The 22,158-nt window shown below is 44.3% G+C and overlaps 1 protein-coding gene across 1 annotated transcript; it reads left to right on the plus strand.

Annotated features, from left to right (window-relative positions):
• Positions 1-202: 202 nt before the first annotated feature.
• ctdspl2b (CTD (carboxy-terminal domain, RNA polymerase II, polypeptide A) small phosphatase like 2b) lies at positions 203-21,033 on the plus strand. Its single transcript, XM_012834423.3, has 13 exons — positions 203-853; positions 6,347-6,531; positions 8,643-8,769; positions 10,156-10,305; positions 11,518-11,754; positions 12,240-12,333; positions 13,881-13,992; positions 14,911-14,997; positions 17,038-17,100; positions 17,239-17,318; positions 18,417-18,543; positions 20,447-20,542; positions 20,802-21,033. The coding sequence occupies exons 2-13, from the start codon at positions 6,370-6,372 to the stop codon at positions 20,865-20,867; spliced, it is 1,401 nt and encodes a 466-aa protein (XP_012689877.2). The 5' UTR covers positions 203-853; positions 6,347-6,369; the 3' UTR covers positions 20,868-21,033.
• Positions 21,034-22,158: the final 1,125 nt, after the last annotated feature.

Consider the following 22,158-nt stretch of genomic DNA (forward strand, 5'->3'; position numbering starts at 1 on the left):
TGATATTTTCGCGAGGGCACAGACGGTATGATGAGCATGTAAGAAGAAGGCAGAAAGCGCAGTGCCGAAATTCCGTTTCTATGGTGGTTACCCGTGAACCGTTTGTTGGAGTAGTCTATTGGCCGTAAGCATCAGTCATTTTGCTACTGTAGCTTTCGTAACAACACCTATATCGCCATGGCGACCGGGACTTGTTTTCCCCTTCAGCTGTCCCCCTCCTCTATCTCAGCTGCACAATGTCTATTTTTATTTTCCTCCTGGTGTGACTGTGCACAGACTGATCCCGCCATTTGTTTCCAGTCAACACCCTCCCACAAAAATAGATTGGGTCAACCTGGAGTACCAGTGAAAGAAAAGTGAAAATATAAGATTATCGCGCAATGCCATTTTGTTCTCGTGCGATAAGCAGAGGGCATAAGCTCATTTTATGAAGGGCATGGGTTGGGTTTAAATTCCCCTTGAAAGATATGTAGTCTATTATGAAGGTTTCTGGGCACTGAGCTGACTACCTTGAGCAAGACACGCGATTGAGGGTGTTTATACATAACGCAAATCATCCACCAGTGTTTCTACTGACATCCGTCACTCCTCGATATTGTTTTGCTATTAGCATGGAGGAGATGCGATCAGGCTGCGCTTGCGCAGAATTTCTAGTCATCCGGGCTACTGCCATTGAGTGTGAGGGTAAGGAGGCGGGAAATGGCGTCTGGAGGTGCAGCGCACGGTCGGACAAACGGTGCCTGAACATAGCCGAGGAAAGGTGGCCAGAGACAGCGGCCGTCTTCGGCACGGTGACCGAACAGCTAAGGGTGTCCTCATATCTCATCAAAGAGATACTTACGAGTTTCGTAAAGTAAGTGAAACTCGCACGTCTACTCTTGTGTAATGCATGTAGTGACCAGTGTGGTTGTCGTTGCTGGCTAACCTAACGTTAACAGATAAATATTTTGCTCTCGTCTTGTCCTACCCATGTTCTATCCTACTTCACCTAACCGTGTAGCGCAACGTTAGCTTGGCTAGCAAGCTAAGTTAGTTTCACCAACCTACCAGTCAACATGCTCTTTTAACGCGTGCATGACTCGTTTGATGTCTTTTACGTTTTATTCGTAGGCAGGAACATAAATTGTTGGCATACTCCAACCAGTTTATTTTGAAGCAGGCGCTGCTGACTGGTGTGAAGCCCCATGTTAGCTAGCCATGCTAGCCTGCTTATTTCAAATGGATAGGCTAACGTTAATTAGCACCTGGTGGATAGCGTAGCCACTGAACTTCACTTTGTAGATTTTGTAATAAGTGATGGCCAGTTCGACACTAGATAAATAGTTAATTCCAGCCGGAGTGGTGTCACGCTTTACTGTTACTCAATTTCTTGTTAGTCTAAGGAAACTAATCTAAACGGCTTTAAACTTAATAGTAGGTTTGGCAGTTGTGGAAAGTACAGTTAGCAACCTTGCCAACGGTATTCCATGTCGCTACTGGGCTACAGGCGACAGAGCAAGGTAGCACGGTTTCTACAGGATAGCAAGCCAGCCCAGTTGTCCAAAAAAGTAAAGGTTCTGCGAACATTACTTCAAATGTTCAAGGTGTTGGAGAATCGGTTTCTGTTGTAGTCACATTAGATATGTTCACAAACTTACAGCTTTAAGGGAATACAAGCTACCAAACACTTCATCACCTAGCGTTAACGTCTGACTGGCGAGCTAACACCTGGAAAGTAACGTTAACTTTAGGCAATGATAACATACTTGTAATGTTTTTCGTGTGCATGTAGACTTGAGGGGATTTCTGTGTTAAACTAAATAGACGTTGATAGCAACTTTCTCGTAAAAATGTCACGTTAGTAACGTTGAATGCATAGTAGAGATTCTGTGATAATCTTCAACGGCTTTCTACAGCTTGACACTATCTCCAGTTTGTGGTCTCTGATTTCCCGCCCACTTTTAGTACATTAGCAAGCTAGCGAGCTTGCAAACAGAGCCCGTAAAAGCTTTTTTGCAGCAACTTGCTACGTGGTCACTTGAACTCGCGAGCAGGTTTCTGTGATTACGGAGTTTATTCACCTGTCCAAAAGTGCGAATTAAGTTGTATATGTCGTTCTGTTGCGATGGCAACGCTTTATCTAACGCTAACTCATCTAGTCTGTCCAGGAAACTTGGTAAGGTCTTGAGCAAGTCGAATTCGGTGTAACGTTATGCTGGCCTGCCAATTTAACACTTAAAATGGTAAACTTGCACAAACTGTCTTCTGCAAAGGGGGGGTATAACCCCTCGACATTGTCCTGAAACAGTATGTTCAGTTCGGCAAGCAGGGTGAGCTGAACAGTTTATTCAAGTGTAACCTAAGGTAGCCGGTCATTAGCAGTGTGTTCCGATTGTCCACACAGTTCAGATTTTGTTTCGCTGAAGTTGAATAGATCTGGAGACTTTTCCAAGTAGTTCAAACTGCGTTTTACATGGCAGTCACACTGGTTCAAATTAGACATACATTTGGGTAAGCTGCTTGGATGGGCCGAGTTTCTCCATTACCCTCCAGCATGTCTGATAATTCTGCCCATTGTACCACCCCCCCTCTTTATTTTTTTTAAGTATGAAAACTCGGACTTCTGAGTAGGTGGGGATCCCCTAATTAAAAGCAACAACTGACAATTAATATATTATTTACATTGAAAAGATTCCTTCAAATTAGAATATCCAAGCCTATCATTTTGATAATTATATCACCGTGGACTTATAATTTATTTATTTATTTTCCCCTCTTCAGGCCATAATTCTATTACATCATCCTGCTTTAATATCGCCATGGATATTGGTTGTTGTGTTATTGCTTTCCATGTGACCTATCAGTAGGTACCATGTGCAAAGAAGATGCAAATAATAAAAAAAATAGAAGATCGAATTTGTCTTACGTAGTTCAGTGTTATACTTGTCAACACTGTGTTACTCGACAATCAAACAAACAATGACTACTCCTGGATACCATTGCCTCTTTACTTTCAGTTTTAAGTGAAAGGTACAGTCCTCGATTATAATCCAGTACACTTTTTGACTAATTCTGCGAGTTCCTCCTCAAGGTACTATAGCTGTCTGTTCCGTCTGTGCACGCTCAAAAAAATGTTAGGATATATCAACAATCTGTCACCAGGATGGAGGACTTCACCTTGAAGGTCCAGTTGACAGAATCTCATAGATAACTGTGCAGCCTCTGGTTTCAATTAAATAATTCTTCCAGGGTGCTACTTCCAAGGGTGTCTGACTGAAGGCGGCAGTGAATCATCTCTGGACATGGCTATTATTCTGTGTTTAATTAGCCTCGCGGGGAGACCGGACTGCTTTTTTTATATATATATATATAAATCTTGTGGTAATCTAGGCTAGTGTGTCTGTCTGTCTGTCTGCCTGTGTGTGTGTGCGTTTCCAAGAGTGTGCAAGCACATGTGTGGTGTCATTTCCCTCTGTTCGGAGCGTGTGTAACAGCTGGTTGTAATTTTAAGAGAAATAATCTGAAAGAGAGCGGAAAGAGGACAGTATGTTCTGCAGCCTCGGGATGCAGTCTTTGTCTAATGTTATCTGCGAGAGGATGGATCTGTGTTTTTGTTTTTTAAAACCTCCCTGCCCATGGAAGATATGTAGCAGAAATTGTGTGTGTATACTCACCCATCCCCTCAGTGTATGTAAGATAGCTGGTACCCACCGTGTGTGTATGAGTGTGTTGGAAGCTGTGGATGAGTCATGCTTTCTGATGGATTGGAAAGGGGGAAAAAAAGCAGGGAGTGTCTTCAAGCTACAAATCTGCGCTCTCTCTCCCACTCTCCTACTGAGGTGTGTGTTTCCCTCCTGCTCACAGCTAGCATGCTGCAGCCTAATTTGAGCCTGCCGCTGTTCCTGCATGTGTGAGGAGCTGCCAGATCACAGGGCTCTGCTGGTGTGTGTGTGTGTGTGTGTGTGTGTGTGTGTGTGTGCTGGAGATAGAGAAAGGGTGGGTGTATACTGCGCGTCTGTCTGTGCCCACATTATTAAAAAGCTGTGTTGGTGGTGGCGGCGGCAGCAGCAGTGGTTGTTGTGTTGGGGTGCATGTTTGTGGTATGTGTATGAGGGAATAAGTGCATGCTGTTATCAGAGTGTGTGTGTAATGTAGTGCTGACTGTTATCCCTTTTCCACCAATGCAGTTCAGCGCCGGTGCCTAGTCTCGAACCAGTTCTTCGCATTTTGACAGCCAAATAAACTGCTCTTGGCTAGGGAGACTGGTCTGGAAGAGGCACCAACACTGTGCTGGTCTAGAACCAAGAACCTCTTACGTCATGCGCTGGGGGTGGGATTATAATGACCAACAAGACCAACTCAAATTTTGTGACCGCTATTTTTTTTAATTATTTTTATTTTAACAGCTGTTTAGTGAGCTACTTATTTCTCACATCAGTGTTACAAATGTAAATAGTAGTTATGCTTTTTTGCTAGTACACCATTGTTGTGCTTGGTTCTCGGGTTGTTGGAGAAGCGGAGATGTATACAGTGACGTAAGGCTATGGTGGCTCTCTAGCCTGTGGAGAAGCAAACACGTTCTTAGAAGGTTCGCAAGTTGAACAAACTAGCATCTAGATCGCGTTTGTGGAAAGAGGGCGTCTATCAGATGCTTTTTAGGACTCAGGACTTGTTGCGGCATGCAGGGTCTCCCACTGTGTCCGTGCTCAGCCTGACACTCGTCTGGTCCCATTACTGGGAGGCCCCCCTGAGGCTAACAGAATCACTGTCGCTCTCTCGCTCTCACTCACTCACACACACACACACACACACACACACACACACACACACACACACACACACACCCCCCAGTCTTCAGCTTGTAGTTTGATCACTTCAGCTCCGTGGTAGCTCATCATGCTGTGCGTATACCACTCTGAAGCACACAAAAACATCACACACAGTGCATCAAAACAAACACACACACACACTCAGACAGACAAATAAATGATGTTCAGTATGACTTGCAGTGTGAACATGGGTCATTAAAGCACACTGTACTCTGAATAGCACAGCAATGTGCCATTTCTAATGCCGTTTACATCACATCAGAGGAGCACCAAGCCCCTTATTTTATTGTGTGGAGGCTATATCTGCATTTCTCCAGTAGAATGATTGAACAGTTTGAAAATGGTGCCCGGTTTGCTTAAATTCTTGCCCATAAAAAAACGCATAGAGACAGGTCTGAGATCACCAGTTTGTTCTTCCTGGCTCTGCGTTCTTTGTGTACAGGATGCTAATGTTACAGTCCAATATGCCTTTGTGTGTGACGGGTGCTTGCAGTGCTGTAGCTTTGATTTGCTGCAGATGTTGGGGGGGGGGGGGTGTGGAAGATGCAGGCAGGACTGTGCTTGGCTGAGTTCCTGACAGGTCCTGGACATGCGGGAACACATTTTCAGTCAGCGGTTATGTAACAGGCAGGGGTGGGAGAACATATAAGAAGAGTTCTGTGCTTAGTTTCTCCGTGCACACACACACCATTTTAGCGAATAATGCTCTGCCTAAGAACAGAAATCTGATACGGATCCGTTACATCCTGGTTGTGTTGAAATTATGTCATTATTTATAGTGAGGTTTTCTGGGGTAGGCATTACCAGTGCAGTGGTGATGCTGTGAATTGTCTAATGTGCCTGCAAGATAGTTATTGAGTATAGATTTACTGTTGTCACCGAAGCTCTTTCGTTCTTTTGGAGTGACTGTGTTTTGTCAATAGAAGATGATTATTGGAGATTGGTGCGTGAACTCACTGCTACCACTTAAGCTATAGGTTGAACAAATGGTGTAAGATGGTGATGCTTTTTAATCACACATTGGCACCATTGTGGCAGTATGTCACAAAGACCGGGTTGATGTTGTGTGCTTGCTATTGCAGCATTGGTGTTCTGTGATCTTAAGGAAATGGTATCTGGACTGGAAGCAGATGTTAACATCCATAGTTCCTGGCTAAAACTTTGAGCACTAGAAACATAAAGGAGACGAGGGGCATGCACGCGCACACACGCACACACACACACACCTGCTGTGACTCAAAACTGTGGTGACAGTGCAGGTTGGCAACTGTGTGTGTGTGTGTGTGTGTGTGTGTGTGTATGTGTACATTGGGCATCTTTTTAGGGTCTGGGCAAAAACCATAATCTCCCTGTATACTAACTGAGCTGTTCTGTGCTAACCCTTTTCCCCCCCGCAAATTTGATACAAAATATATTTGTTTGTCTAAAGCATAGTAGTAGCAGGAAACTAGTGTAAATTGGATGATTGTAATGTCATCTGTTGCGGTCTCTTCTTTTCTCTCTTAATCTTCTTTTCTCCTATTCCCCCTTCTCTGCAGTCTTACATGTGACCGTTAACACCATGAGGCTGAGAATGCGCAAGGCTTCTCAGCAGGCGAGCCCCACCCGAACATCCCGCCCGTCACGGCCCAAGCGGAAGCACTCCGAGGTGGACGAGTGTTCCGCCGGGGGTAAGGGCCTGCTCTCCACCATCAAGAAGTTCATCAGAGGCAATGCCGTCAAGGTACATATGTACACAAACATGCACACCAAGGTTATTATAGTTTTCCATTTTCAAAATTCATTTTTATTTTGAAAATATGTCTGTATTCAATCTTTATTTTCACCAGTGCCTTCACTTTACCACCTTCTTCGTTGTCATGGTGAAGTTTACTCTCGGAAATAATATTGTTGCTGCCAAGTGCACAAGCTCTGAGAATTTGCTACTTTCTAAATTGCTAAAAACTTGACAACTTCTGTCTATGCTTTTGTGCCCAATGTGGGCTGCGTTCTATTTGTTATTGTTTTTTTCTTTTTTCTTCTCTTGATCCCGTCCAGACATGACTTTTGGTGGCAGCCCTAGTTTAGATTGATATGGTTCAGACTACTCTCATTTTCCGTGTGTAGACGAAGGTCACGAAAAGTTGTAGAACTGCTTTTGAGTCTGTTACACAACCCCATCCCCACGCCTACACACACACAGCCCACTTCCCAACCTACGGTCAGTCCTTAATTTAGCCTCCCCTTCCAGATTTAAGATGTAAATTCAGAGTTTGTCAGGAGCTGGTGTCGTGTTCCCCCAGAACTGAGGGATGGAATGCAGCAGCTTGTCTGAGAACTCTGGCAGCATTCTAATTTTAGCGGTGGGTTCTAGAGTACTCACATCCATAATGGCGCTAGGTAGCTACGGCCTGAGCAAGCATGCAGCCAGCTGCCCGTGGACCTTGAAGGTGTGGAATAGCTGAGGTTGAGTTTCTGTTGGGGAAACAGTCACACACAGCCTGAGCCTACGAGGTGACGTGTTTCGTAATGGGATGTCCAGCTTTGCCTCAGCTTTCTGGATGCCAAGCAACGCAATTAAAGGTGCTGTCTGTGATTCTGGCAAAAGGTTGTTTATATTCGTGTTCAACTGCCAGTCAAATTACACCCCTCCCTTCCATGCTCCTGAAGCAACGTGTTGATTGGCTGGAAAAGGGTATGGCTCAGTCAATCCACTTTGTGTCCTGTTTACACAGCTAGTACGTTGTACAAACACCTGAATTTTTTTTCTGTATTGGGTTAAGAATTGTGGACTGTACCTTTAAGAGTTCAGTATGTGTCCCGGCAGAGCCGTGTGAGCAGTGTAGCTCAGCTCAGTGTAGCGCCGCATGGTTTTAATCATCTCAGTGACAACACGGCATTAAGGGAAGGTTTACAGCAGAAGGCCGCCTTTGTTCTGGCGCTGCTCGGCCTAATTGCATGGACGCATTCCAGAGAGTAGCATCGGCCGCTCCGTCTCAAATCAGCCTGGCACAACACCCTGCCTGCTATCCCTCCCCCTTACTCTGCCTTCCTAACTCCCTCAGACACAGACATCTTAAATCCTCTTTAAATGGACTCCAATGCAGTTGCTGCTGCAGTAGTAGTATTAGCAGCTTAGAGCTTTTTGTGTAGTAGTAAAGGCTCTAAGGACTCTGGCATGTTTCAAGACTGATAGTGACTTGGCAATAGTGGGTGAAGGTGAAATACTCTGTTATTCGCACAGCTTTAAAGCCAGGATTTAACATAGATTCATCATGATACAGTATTTGAGCAAAGGAAGTCATGTAGTTAAAGTCACACTCACTCATTTTCAGTGGCCTCTGGTTTCTTTTTACCCACATCTCTGTGGAAGGCTATAATGCAAATGAATTTGAGTACAGTTCACATACTCTATGTTGGAGAGTGAATGTTGAAATGCTAGGAAACATACAGAAATATGCACCCTTGTCAATACATGGTGCAGTAATGACCGCCTTACAAGGTTATTTCACACGGAGTGAGAGTGATGTGTATGACCCCCGTCCTCTACACAACCTTTGGGGGCTCACACACCTGACAATGCTTTGATCCTCTGTATTTGTGTCTTATTTTCAGTGATGTCATCTATATGTGGAATTAAATGCCACATGTGATGCACTTATGCATCATAAGTGACCCATAAGAGTACATCTGCATCATGTGACTGCCTTTTCATCAATGGCTCACTTGTCCCATCGTTGTAATCTGAACATCACGACCTTTGCATAGTGCTTTTTCCACCATCCCCTCTTGCAGATGTGGTGTTCTAAGAGCACTAAAGGGACGTTCCTTAAGTTCTGTTCTGTTGTTCTGCAGGTGGAGCATGAGAACCCGGCCAAGAGGAGTCGGCTGAGCTGTGACCTCATCACGTCCACGCCGCAGACGGGCAACCTGCCAAAGAAGAGCATCACCAGGGTGCGCAGGAGAGGCTCAGTCAACGGGGGTGAGTCCCAAGACACACACACACACACACACACCCTTCATCCCAATGGGGGCGAGTTCCAAATCCCACCCACACCTGACCCCTGTGTACACGTTAGAGGGGGACCAATCTGATATTACGACTCTGTGAATTTGGGTCCCGTGTCTTGGACTCTAAATAAATAAATACTTTCTCAAACGTCTCAGCGGGGGCTAGACTGAAATGAAGGATTAGTCAATGGGGTGAGTCCAGCAAAATCACTCCTACATCTCTCTTCACCTCTGCAAAAGCCTCAGAGGGGGCCTGACTGATTGGCGGGGGGAGGGGGAGTCCCAAAATCATTCCCACCCCTCTCCTCGCACAGGGGGCCAGTCTGAAATTAGTGTTAATTGGTGCGAGTCAAAAATCAAACCTCACGTTACCTCCTTAATCACCTTTGACAGAGTTGGCCGGTCTAAAATTAGGGCCCAGTGAATAGGGGTGAGTACCAAAATCACAGCCACCCCACACCACCTGAGCACCTCATATTGCCATGACAACCGTAAAATGTTCATCACGAACCCAAACCACTCAGAACTGTAGAAAAGTGAACCGGTGTAGTATCTAATATTCTGTGGGAATAAAGTAATATTTGAACAAAAGTTTGTGTTTAGTATTGTAGTGTTTGCATGCTCTTGTATTTGCTGCTGCAGAAAGGCTTGGGGCTATTAAAAGCCTTAGATCTCTGTGAATCTGTTTCCCTGCCTCTGATGGTGACGGGAGACTTTTTGAAACGAGCCTTTGGGCCGTTAAACTTAATTTATCTCCTGATTAAATAAACAGATCAAACCATTGCAGCTGAATTCCCTCCCCTCCGTCTCGGGTTGGGAGTAAAGCCGCTCAGCTGAGCCGAGATGTAGTGTTCAAACTCTGATGTGCTTCGCGTGGTCACCTGGTCACGTTCCAGCGGACGGAGGGATGCTCGGCATAAAGAGTGCAGTGTGTCTCTCGACCTTAACGTCCGCTAACTCGCTCATTCGGGCGGTTCTGACGTCAATGGCAGTTTAGTGCCAAATGGCTTCAGTGTTGCACAGAGGAGTGGAGCACAGTGGGCATTGTGCCCTTGCGTGTTACGGCACAGATTGTTGAGTGTGTCAAGAAGACTGACGGAAAACGTCTCATTCACATGTAACGCTGAATAGTGAACTGCAGAAAGCATCCTCCCTCAACAGACACCGATAACATGATAAATGCTTTCGCTTTCTGGAGCGGTCGGTTAAAGGATTGGCGTTTAACAAAGTGAAAGTTAAATGTGCGTGTGTGAATGTACATATTGAGCCTTTGGGGTAAGAATAATGGATTTGGGTGTAGTGGGTACAGATAGCCATTGGTCAAAATAATGAAACGGTGATTTGTGTGTGTTTTCAGAAGCTACGAACCATGACACGAGTAAAGGCTCCAAGCCCAACGGGAAGCTGGAGGAGGCGGTTGACACGATTACTAGTCCGCCCCGCACCACCCTCCTGGACACCATCTTCTCCCCGGTCTTCAATTACTTCTCACCAGCAAACAAGAACGGTGAGGACATGAGAGAGAGAGAGAGACAGACACAGCTATGAGACAGACACCATGTGATATTACCTCACCTGTGTCTGTGTAGTTATGGCGTTATATTGCATGGTGCTTCCAATAATAATAACAACAATGTATTGCAATTTCTGATCCTTTTGCTCAATGTAGGGCCAATGATTTTCTGTTTAAAAAAAATGCATTTTCCGTTTCACATTTGGTGAATTCCGTTTTTTTTTCGTTTCAGCTCATTTTGTTCACCCTGAGGTAGATTGATGGCTTAAAATGAGTGAATAATATGTGCCCTTCTTAGATTGTTGTTTGCCAGCCATCAACAGAACAGAAGACTAAACATTTTTTGTTTTAAATGCGATTGGGAAGACGAGCGCGTGAATGTGACTGAATGTGGCTTTAGCGGAGATCTGTGGGTCAACCGTTGAAAAGGGGGGCGTGGCCGGAGCAGAGTTCAGCGCAGACGTGACATTTTCTCAGTGGTTTTGTTCTTTAATTAATGTTTGTTCATCGTTGCAATCGTTGTTGTGTTTATTTGAAAGAAATATAGCCTTGCAGCCCAAAATACAGGGGAATTTGGGCGATTTGTATGAACAAAATGATGTTTCCGTTTCAAAGGTGCAATTCCGTTTCAAAGTGTTCATTCCGCGAATTCCGTCCGTTTTCCGTTATCGCGGAAAATCATTGGCCCTATCAATGTGCTTCAGATAGAAGTAAATGTGACTGTAGAGTTGGCCTCCGATCCTCTGGCCATTCATTAAGAAGGCCGTGTGAAACAAATTAGTGTTTCCAGTAATGAGGATTGTGGTACATGATCCATAATATGTATAGTGTCATTTCCACTTATCTTTTGCTCTCCTTGTCTCTTCTCCATTCATTTCTCTCGCTTCTACCCTATTCCTCCTCTCTCTTCCCCTTTCCTCGCCGCCTCCCTCTCCTTTTCCTTCTGTTCTTCCCTCTCTTCTCCTTAACTCTCTGCTTCACTTTTTCCTTCTCTCCCTCTCTCTTCCCTCTCCTCTCCACCTTGCCCCCATCTCTTCCCTTTCCCCATCCGCTCTCTTCCCTCTCTCCTCTCCACCTTGCCCCCATCTCCTCCCTCTCTCTGCCTCCTCCTCTCTTCCCTTGCCCCATCCTCTCTGCCTCCTCCTCTCCTCTCTTCCCTTTCCCCATCCTCTCTGCTTCCTCCTCTCCTCTCCTCTTCTCCCACAGGCACGTCAGGCTCTGACTCTCCTGGGCAGGCCGTGGAGGCTGAGGAGATTGTGAAGGCCCTGGACATGGAGCAGGGCGAGGAGACCCCCACCAGCACTGCCACCTCCGCGGAGGTCGTCCGAGCGCCCCTCTACCCTCCCGCCGCCCTGCCTCCGCCCCCCCTGCACCCCCCTCCCGCAGACGAGCCCCCCGAGGAGGCTGAGAACACCATTGAAACGGACCTGCCACCCCTCACGGGTGAGGACTTATGAACAACGCTCAGACTATAAACATTCTGTTAGTTCGTTTGTTAAGTGATGTGAAGTACTAATTTCTGTGCAACGGAAAGAAACGTCCCACCCCAGTAAAGAATCTAATTGCTTTGCTTGGACAGAATGCCTGAATTCTACCATTAAACTGACATTGATGAGCATTGCGTTACACTCTGGAAGTTGAACCAAGTTGCTCCCACGTCACTGGCCTAATGCTAACAGTGTCAGCCATTCCACTGCCGAACCATAGCAGACTTTAGAGAATCTACTGCTTTTACCGCTGCGACAGCTGTTCAGTGTGATCCTCACCTAAGGTAGCAATCACATTGGAGATAATAAAGTAATGTAACGCTCTGACCATAATAATGCTGTGGGTCTCACAGGTGTAATGTAACGCTCAGACCATAATAATGCTGTTGGTCTTACAAGGTGTCTTACCTCACACGCACACTCTCTCTTTCTCTCCCCCAGCCCCAGACACAGTCCCAGAGGTGGGGTATGTGGAGGTTCCAGCCACCATCCCAGCAGAGGCTTCATATGAGGAGGACTGGGAGGTGTTTGACCCGTGAGTACACAGGATGGCTGATACACACACACACACACACACCTTATTCATTCATGTTTCTCACACACACACTGCTCAGAGAAAAACATTAGAACCAGCGAATAGCATTAGATCCCTTTGTGGATATGTGTTTTGTGTGGGTGTGGGTGTAACATACCTATGTGTGTATCTACAGAACCAGTCAATAGTTTGGATGCACCTTCTCATTCAGTGGCTTTCTTTATTTTTATTATTTTCTACGTTGTAGATTAATACTGAAGACATCAAAACTATGAAGGAACACATATGGAATTATGTTATATATTTTTTGTATTATATTATAGATTCTTCAAAGTACCCACCTTTTTGCATTGATGATGGCTTTTAGCTCTTGGCATTCTTTCAATCAGCTTCATGAGGTAGTCACCTGGAATGGTTTTCCAACCTTCTAGAAGGAGTTCCCAGAGATGCTGAGCACTCGTTGGCTGCTTTTCCTTCATTCTGCGGTCCAACTCATCCCAGACCATCTCAATTGGGTTTAGATTGGGTGATTGTGGAGGCCAGGTCATCTGACACAGCACTCCATCACTTGGTCAAACAGCCATTACATAGCCTGGAGGTGTGTCCCACTAAGCGCAAACCAGATGGGATGGCATGTCGCTGCAGAATGCTGTGGAAGCCATGCTGTTTAAGTGTGCCTTGAAGTTTGAATAAATCCCCAACAGTGCCAGCAGCAAAGCACCCCCACGCCATCAGACCTCCTCCTCCATGCTTCACGGTGGGAACCACACATGTAGTAACCATCCGTCTCACAAAGGCACGGCGGTTGGAACCAAAAATCTAAAATTTGGACTCCTCAGACCAGTACAGATTTCCACTGATCTATTGTCCATCCTTTGTGTTTCTTGGCCCAAGCAATTCTCCTCCTCTTCTTCTTGTTGTTCTTCATCAGTAGTGGCTTCTTTGCAAACAATTCGACCATGAAGGCCTGATTCACACAGTTGATTTTGAGATGTGTCTGCTACTTGAACTCTGAAGCACTTATGTGGGCTCTAATCTGAGGTGCTGTTAATTGGCGTTTTCTGAGGCTGGTTACTGTAATTAACTTATCCTCTGCAGCTCTTGATCTTCCTTTCCTGGGGTGGTACTTTACTTAGTTGAGTGGTTATTGGCATAATGTGGATTAGTACAGTAGCCACAGCTGTAATAGGGCTATTCACTGTATACTACTATATAGCCTTGGAGTCTTCTGTATTAATCTACAATGTAGAAAATAATAAAACTAAAGAAAAACCATTGAATGAGAAGGTGTGTCCAAACTTGACTGGTACTGTGTGTGTGTGTGTGTGTAACGTACCTGTGTATGTTTATCTGTGTGCGTCACACCTGTATGAGTGTGTGTGTGTGTGTATGTTTATCTGTTTGTGTAACACCTGTATGAGTGTGTATGTTTATCTGTTTGTGTAACACCTGTATGAGTGTATGTGTGTGTAGCATACCTGTGTGTGTGTAACGTACCTGTGTATGTTGATCTGTTTGTGTAACAGCTGTATGTGTCTCCCCTGTAGGTATTTCTTCATTAAGCACGTGCCCCCTCTGACTGAGGAGCAGCTGACGCGTAAGCCGGCTCTTCCCCTGAAGACCCGCAGCACTCCAGAGTTCTCCCTGGTGCTCGACTTGGTGAGGGAATGGTGGCCTTGTGTTGTGTTGTGCTGGGCTGGGCAACAAACTGGGGCTGTGCTGTAATACCCCATGCAGTGCTGTGCTGTGCTGTCTCCTTGAAGTTGTGCTATGCTGGAATGCCCCATGTGGTGCTGTGCTGTCTCCTTGAAGCTGTGCTCTCTCTCTCTCTCTCTCTCTCTCTCTCTCTCTCTCTCTCTCTCCCCCCTGTATTCCTCAATCTCCTCTTTCTGCTCCTCTTTCCTTTCTCCTCTCTGTTTCTCTGCTCTTGTAGTTTTGGACCTCTGCCTCACAGATACATCAAGCAGATCAGTCGAAACCCACTAATTAGAGAGGGTTGTTAAACAGTAATGAGTAAGTTTATGAATGGGGGCAATCACTGTCGTCTGCTACAATTACTCATCAGGCCTGTGGATTTAACCATTTTAAATTTATCACGGAGCACTTTATCACTACTTGCATAAATAGCTGCTGTCGTTTATGAGCGCTGAGTATTTCCGGTCGTAGTAATTATTATTTCCCCTCACCTCTTGCCCACTGGAACAGGTGCCACATCAGACACCCAGAATTGTGAAATGTGGGTCTAAATTTAAAGCAGTGATGTCCTGCCAGACAGCCAGATTTATTACGATGCACCTGTGTGTGAATAACAGGCGTGTGTGTGTGTATATAGATATGACGTTTAGTGTAGCTGTGTGTGTGTGTGTGTGTGTGTGTGTGTGTGTGTGTGTGTGTGTGTGTGTGTGAATACACTCGTATTTCACACACACAGTCAGGCAAATGGGCTGATATATCCATGTTTATCTGCTTCTGTATGTAACATATCTGTGCGTGTGTGTAATTTATGGTCTGTGTGTGTGTGTGTGTGATACTTGAGCTGACAGACTGATGTATTTCTGCCGTTTTGTTTCTCTTCAGGATGAGACGCTGGTGCATTGTAGCCTGAATGAGCTGGAGGACGCAGCACTTACCTTCCCTGTCCTCTTCCAAGATGTTATATACCAGGTACACACACACACACACACACTCTCAGTACAGGCACATCTTGTGACCCCTAGAGGGCGATGGCACTGCATAAACATCACGTCCTAGAACAGAGGTCGCCAACCTGTCGATCGCCATCGACGTGTCGATCTCGAAGACCTTCCCTGTCGATCTCCAAATTAGTATTTTTTTTAAATACAGGGGAAAAAAAAAAAAAAAAAAATTGAACATTTTCTGAAGTGTCTTCTGAAATGTTTTCTAACGGTCTTCGGAAGACCAACGTCAGAAAAGATCTCCGCCTGATTCATGAACGCCAGCTATTTAAATCCGAGGAAGTCCGTAGAGTTGATATGAACGTAATCACCAACGATTTCTCACAAATTCAGGCCTTCCCACTAAATGCCCCTTCTAAAGCAGCTTGCACACTGCCCTGACAAACGCCAACATTCTCCAACAAACGCCAACAAACACCAACAGTTGGGTCAGTGTGCGCCAGCAGTTGGTGTTTGTTGGTCATTGTCGGGTACTGTCGGAAGAGTTCAACATGTTCAGTCGGATTGGGTAAAGTTGCAGAATGTCTGAGCAATGTAGAGAGATTTCCAACATTCTGACAGCTCGCAACTAGGCTCAACTCGCGTGCATAAAATCCTCGAGCTCTCTTGGATGTCGTTGTTATCTTGGTTATCGGCCAGTTTGTTAAATAAACCGATATCCTAAGTCTATTTATAGATTAACGTTATGTATTAGCTTACCCAAATGAACGGTTTTCGAGACAGATATTTGTCTATTTTAACTTCTACGACTCGTTTAACACTGCAACGTGTTTCTAAATATTAATATTAATGTTAAAGGTGACGTTTGCGCTTATGTTAGTAGCCTAATCGGCCACTCCCACTTCATTCCAATTACCGTGTTGGTTTTCGAAATATTAATATGCACGCTGTCGTATTAAAAGTTTTGGCACCCTCTGAGGCTGCATGATAATTTACTCTGTCTTCACCAAAAAAAGAACACAGTGGGATATTATTCGTTTTCTATTTAACACTGAGTACTGGGGTGTTTTCCAGACAAAGATATTTAGTGTAGCAGTATTTGAAATGAAATCAAATGTGAAAAATAGGCTCTGCAAATATTTAGGCACCCTAATAATTTTCATGATTTGAATACCTGTAACTACTCAATACTGAATAATTGCAACACATAATTAGTCTGATTAGCTTGTTAAGCCTTCAATTCCATAGAAAGGTGCATTCAATCATTAGAAAAACTATCTAAGGTAGCCAATTGCAAGATGTGCTTCTCCTTGATTCTCCTCTGAAGAGTGGCAACATGGGGGCCTCAAAACAACTGTCAAATGATCTGAAAACAAAGATGGTCAGTGTTGTCTTCAGTTGATAAATAAAGCAGTTCATATCCAGCCTGCTCATTGCAAATGTGTTTTTTCTTGTTCATATTGAGTGCGTTTCACAAATATTTTCCTTTTTATGTTGCACTGAAATTAAGTGATTTAGTGTGTTCTTGGTCACATCAACTTGAAAGCTGGACCAAAGTGTTTAATTTCACTCAATTACAATTAGGCTAAATAAAAAGTTAAGTTGTAAGTACAGTCTGGACAGTCTTTTTCTCTCAACGCCTCAATAGGTAGATCTTGCCTGTCAGGAAGGCAGAGTTTGTGATCTTTGGCCAAAAAAGTTTGGTGACCACTGTCCTAGAAGATCTTGTGCTCAACTTGGTTACTTCCGTCGATAATTAATCAGTGATCAAGATAGTGAAGGTCCACATAGTCCACAAATTGGATGGTTATTATGGCTAATCCTCTGGTTGGATTGCCTGATGAGGACTGTAGCCATAGCTGTTTTTGGAGGATCCTCCTGCTGATTCCTCTTTGCAAGCATCTGTGCTGAGAGTCAGTAAGGATCTGATTTGTAGAATAAATTGGAATGGTCCCTGGTGTGAACACAGCCTCAGGGTTTGCCAAGAATGTGTTATCTTCTGTGCATATTAATTAGATAGATTGCCTCTGAACACTGAAGTTGAGATGTATTTGTGTGTGTGTCACAGGTGTATGTGCGGTTGAGGCCGTTCTTCCGGGAATTCCTAGAACGGATGTCACAGATTTATGAGGTGGGTTTTCCTTCTCTTCCATCTCTCCTCACTCCAGAACCCCCCCCCCATCTTTTGTTTTATTTATTTTTTGTTGTTTTTTAACCTCTTCCTGTCCATGTAAATTATTCATGTTGGTCTCGTCTCTCTTTCCCATAGATTATCCTCTTCACAGCCTCCAAGAAGGTGTACGCAGACAAACTGCTCAACATCCTCGACCCCAAGAAACAGCTGGTTAGGTAAGTGCTGCCTGTGACTCGCCTCCAGACTCACACAGGGGTTAAACCCCCTAAGCCTAGGCCACGTCCTGGCGTTTTGTCACTCATCAGGCCCTGACTAAAGACTTGATCTTTGGGCTTTTGTAGACCCTACCCTGGTCTGTGTGTCGGTCGGTCGCAGGGTAACCTGAAACTGCCCCACCTTTGGCCTTTACGTGCCTGTAGGTGGTGTGTACAGGGACTAATGTTACAGTCCAGAGTGTGAGGATGATAAATGGGCGTGTGTCGGCGGGCGGGCTGGGGTACACACACATATATATATGTGTGTGGGAGGGAGTGTGAGTTGGATCCACATGACGTGTCAATGTGTTGTCAGGGTGTCATCCTTCATGCTCCATGTTAAATATTTATCCCCCGCCAAAAGATTGTGCTGATTGGTTTTCTTCTTCCTACTCTTTCTCTTCGTCTCGCTCTCTCCTGCGTCTTGAGTGTATATCGATGCCCCCAAAACAATAAAAGTTCTTTTCATCTATGTATAGTTGGCAGTAAAAGTAAGAGATTGTGCCATTCTAGTTGCCGCCTCGTATCTGAACAACACATTGAAAATATTGAACAGTACAGCATCACGATACTTTTACATTTACCACTGCCTATTCTCAGTCCTCCGTTCTCTTTCGCTCTCTGTTGCTGCTGCTCTCTCACTTCCTCACATGCCCCCTTTGCTTTGGGAACACAATTTTTTTTCTTGTTTTTTTTTTTTTTGTCTATTCCTTCATCCTTCCTCCTGTCTTTTCCTCTCTCTCTCTGTGTTTTTCTCACTTGTCCCCCTCTCGGTTGTGGCTGCTGGCACAGATTGTTTCGGGAGCTTTCTTTCAGTCTTTGTTTCTCTTTCTTTCTCTCCCAGTATGTTTCCCTCTCTCGTCTCACCTCTCCCCCTCTCTCAGTTTGTGTTTCTTTTTCAGTGTTTTTCTTTCTTTCATCCTTCTTTTCATGGTTCTCTCTCCCAGTGTGTGTCCCTCTTTCTTTTACTCAAGGCACAGGTTGTTTCAATAGCAATGTGTCTCTCTCTCTCTCTCTCTCTCTCTCTCACCGGTCCCCCTCTCTCTCTGGTTACTACAGGCACAGGTTGTTTCGGGAGCATTGCGTGTGTGTGCAGGGGAACTACATCAAAGACCTAAATATCCTCGGGAGGGATCTGTCTAAGACCATCATCATTGACAACTCGCCACAGGCCTTCGCTTACCAGGTGAGTAAGCACAGTCTCCTGTGCTCAGTCAAGTCGAATGGACCGTTAGTTACGAGATACATTTACTTTAATTTACATTAAAGGTACAGTTTACCTTTAATTCATTCTGCATGTTTGTTGTTGTGTTTAGTTATTTTTGGTCCAAAGCCATTTACAGTGCAGTGCAGGTACACATTTTCATCAATAGGTCCCTGGAAGAGGAACCTGTGACCTGTGTATAGTTAAGCCTCATCACTATAATACCACCTGCCGCGCTTTGTCACAGGAGCGCATAAGTCTGTGTAGTAAACATAAATTACTCTGCAGATCACGCCTCATTAGCCGATAATAAAAATGGGTTCGAATTAATACTACTATTAACCTTTAATCTGGTTAAGTGTAGTCATTGATTTGTTTTTGTAGATAAGGATGCAGGCAGTTAACATACACACAGCTAGTCGGTATAAACTCCTTCAGTGTGTTGGGTTTATTTTGCAATAGCAGCTGGCTGGTTGCACATTATCTACGCTAGTATAAAATCTCTCAAATACAGTTCATATAGGCAAGCTTGATTACATTAGCTTTCAAGATCCTTGGTGAGTCGGCAGCATTTGAAAAAAAAGCACAGATTCACTTGCATTATGCTGAAGTACGATTAGTTACTACTATTACCACTTATTAAAGCAAATCGTTGCAATTATAATTATGTATAGGATAATTATCATCAAGACCTGGTTATTTCTTGTACAGTATATCCTGATAAGGTAACAGGATCCTGAGGTTGATATGTGTGGAGTTGAAATAGTTTTAAAATAAAAAAAATAAATGTCACGGGATTCACAAAGGTATTTCCTGATTCACATATTAATGTCACACGATTCACAAATATTAACGCTGTTACATTTATTTACAGACTAACGAACGTGCTATTACAAACTGCTCGCCATTGACGTGGCTTGATTCACAAATGCAATTCTCTGCAGCCTATCACATGAACGCAAATTTGAGTGCGTCACATCTGCCCAGTGTCTAGTTATGTGGACAAGCAAAAAACAGAGTGATTTAGCCTTGTGAAATTCCATAAAATCTAATATCAATCCTTGTACCTTTTGGTTAAAGAAAATGACATAGTTGGTTACTTTATTATGTAGACAACCTTAATTTTGTCATCATTATTAGACATTTAATAGACCATTATTTGTTGTTAACGTTGGCCAATTATTAACAAATGTGTTGTCATTGCTGTTATCTTGGATTGAGGATTGTAGCCAGACAGTAAAAGAGCTCCAATTTAATTGTGCTGAATCTTCTCAAGAGAGAGGTGTTAAACATCTTCACGCCATCATCCGCTTCAGCACCTTTTCTTAGGAAATGTTAATGGGATGACATCTGCCACAGTCGCTGTGGAAGAGCTGATCTCTCTCGCTAAGATCCTCAAAGGGTGCAACAAGTCCTTTGTTGCTTCCAACATAAATGGTGCAACAAGTCCTTTGTTGCTTTGACATATTTAGGGCATTATCTTTGCAGAATTGCATGCACTTTGTGTCATGGAGCGTGCACTGCCAGAACACGCATCAGCCGAAATAAACAAAAAAACGACTGTTTGCTGATTGCGTGAGGAGCAAACACCAACTGGTTCCGATTAATGGGCAGTCGGCCGATGCATCTCTAAATAAAATAATTAAAAAGATTTTTGGAGAAATGTATCGTTTTGGCAATCAACCGTATAAATCCATATATTTATGACCACCAGACAGGTTAGTCCAGAACAAAAACACCTCAAAGTGAAGTGTTAAACTGTGTTGGTCAAGTGAAGTGTTGAACACAAAAAAAATTACTGGTCACAAATTCCACTTGCTTGAGGTTTGTGTAGTTTTGTTTCTCAATCTGTGTGTGTGTGTGTGTGTGTGTGTGTTCCTAACAGCTGTCTAACGGTATACCCATTGAGAGCTGGTTCATGGACAGGAATGACTGCGAGCTCCAGAAGCTGGTCCCTTTCTTGGAGAAACTGGTCGAGCTGGTAAGTGTGTGCAAATGTTACTTACTCCCTCTGTGTGTGTGACAGAGGGTTAGAAATATGAGCACATTCGACTGCTTATAGTGTGTGTGTGTGTGTGTGCATGAGCATCAGTGTTCTATATGTCTGTATGCTAACTGATCACCTCAGTATTGAGTACACCCATCCTTTGTTTTCCTTGTTTGATAAACATGTCTCTCTCTCTCTCTTTTCTCCTTCCATCCATGCGTTGTCCCCTCTCCCCTCCGTGATTTTTGGGCAGAATGAGGACGTGCGACCCCATGTAAGGGAGCGATTCCGTCTCCACGACCTGCTCCCACCAGACTGAAAACCCTGCCTTCCCCAACAGACCCTCTCATACGGACACGAAATAATAAACACAAACAACTCCAACAACAAACAGACCTGTACAAATGAAACAAACAGTACAAAAACAAAACAAGCCAACCGATTCTGGATTCCAACCACAGCATTGCTGTTGAAATTTGACCTGTTTTTACGTCTGTTTGTTTTGTAGTCCCTCATTTGTTTTTTTGTGTTTTTAAACAAATCCCACTCAAAAAAAAAAAAAAAACGCAGTGAGGAAAAGAGAATTGAGTCAACATGTTTGAGTCGACCTGTGTAAATGTAGTCAATCAGAAGAATGAAAACACTCAACCATGGACTCAACCATTTCCCAGAATCCCCCTCGCCCTAATGCCCCCCTCCCACACCCCCTCCTTCCCATGACCCTCCTGATGTGCGGGGAGGAGGGAGAGATTTGGATGAAGTGAATGTGTAAAGCTCTGAAGGGAGGAGATGAAGAGGAGGATGCGGACTCCTCTCGTCTCCCTCTCTCTCTCCGTCTCTCCCTTTCTCGAGCTCCTCATGTGGGCCGAGGCCCCTCTTCAGCAACAGACCAGTTTCAACAGGAAAGGCCAGTACTGCAGCGAAACGCGTGTGTGTGTCTGAAAGTGAAAGTGAAAACAGCCTTTATTCTTGTAATGCTTCTCTTTATAGTTATTTTAAAAGGTTTAATTTCCCCAGCATCTTATAATGCATTCCTTTGTAGCTGAACTGTAACCTTTTCTTTTAAACTTCAGAATTGTTGTGTCCTTTTATAGACTGGTCAGTGCTACCGCTTCATGTGTTTTTAAAGTTGTCATTTTCCTTCTGTCTGTGCTCCCCTACGGTGTGTCTGCTGACGGTTGCACGAGAGCACTCTGTCTATCTTTAAAAAAAAGAAAAATAGAGAAAGAACAGAAAGAGCGAGCTGTGCTTGTCCTACTCTAAGTCGTAGGAAATGTGTTGACAGGGTTAAAGATTGTATTTGTTTAAACCATCCCATTGATTTAGTTACACATGAAGTCGCATTTTTCAAATGCTGATTGTTAGTTGATTGTGGACGACGGTCTGAGATCAGATGAACACCAATATAGCACAGCTTCCCTCCTTTTCTTTCCGTCTCTCTCTCTCTTTCTCTTACCGTTGCTTGGTCATTCTCTCTTTTGCCATCAGTTTCCATCCCCTGCTCTCTCCATCTTTCTTGGTCTGTCTCCTTCCCCCCCCCCCACCTCTCCTGTTCTTCAATGGTTGGGGGAGTATTCTGGTCCCATGCTAACAATCCTCTGGACCCTGTA

Source organism: Clupea harengus, chromosome 20, assembly GCF_900700415.2.
Source record: "Clupea harengus chromosome 20, Ch_v2.0.2, whole genome shotgun sequence".
NCBI lineage: Eukaryota > Metazoa > Chordata > Actinopteri > Clupeiformes > Clupeidae > Clupea > Clupea harengus.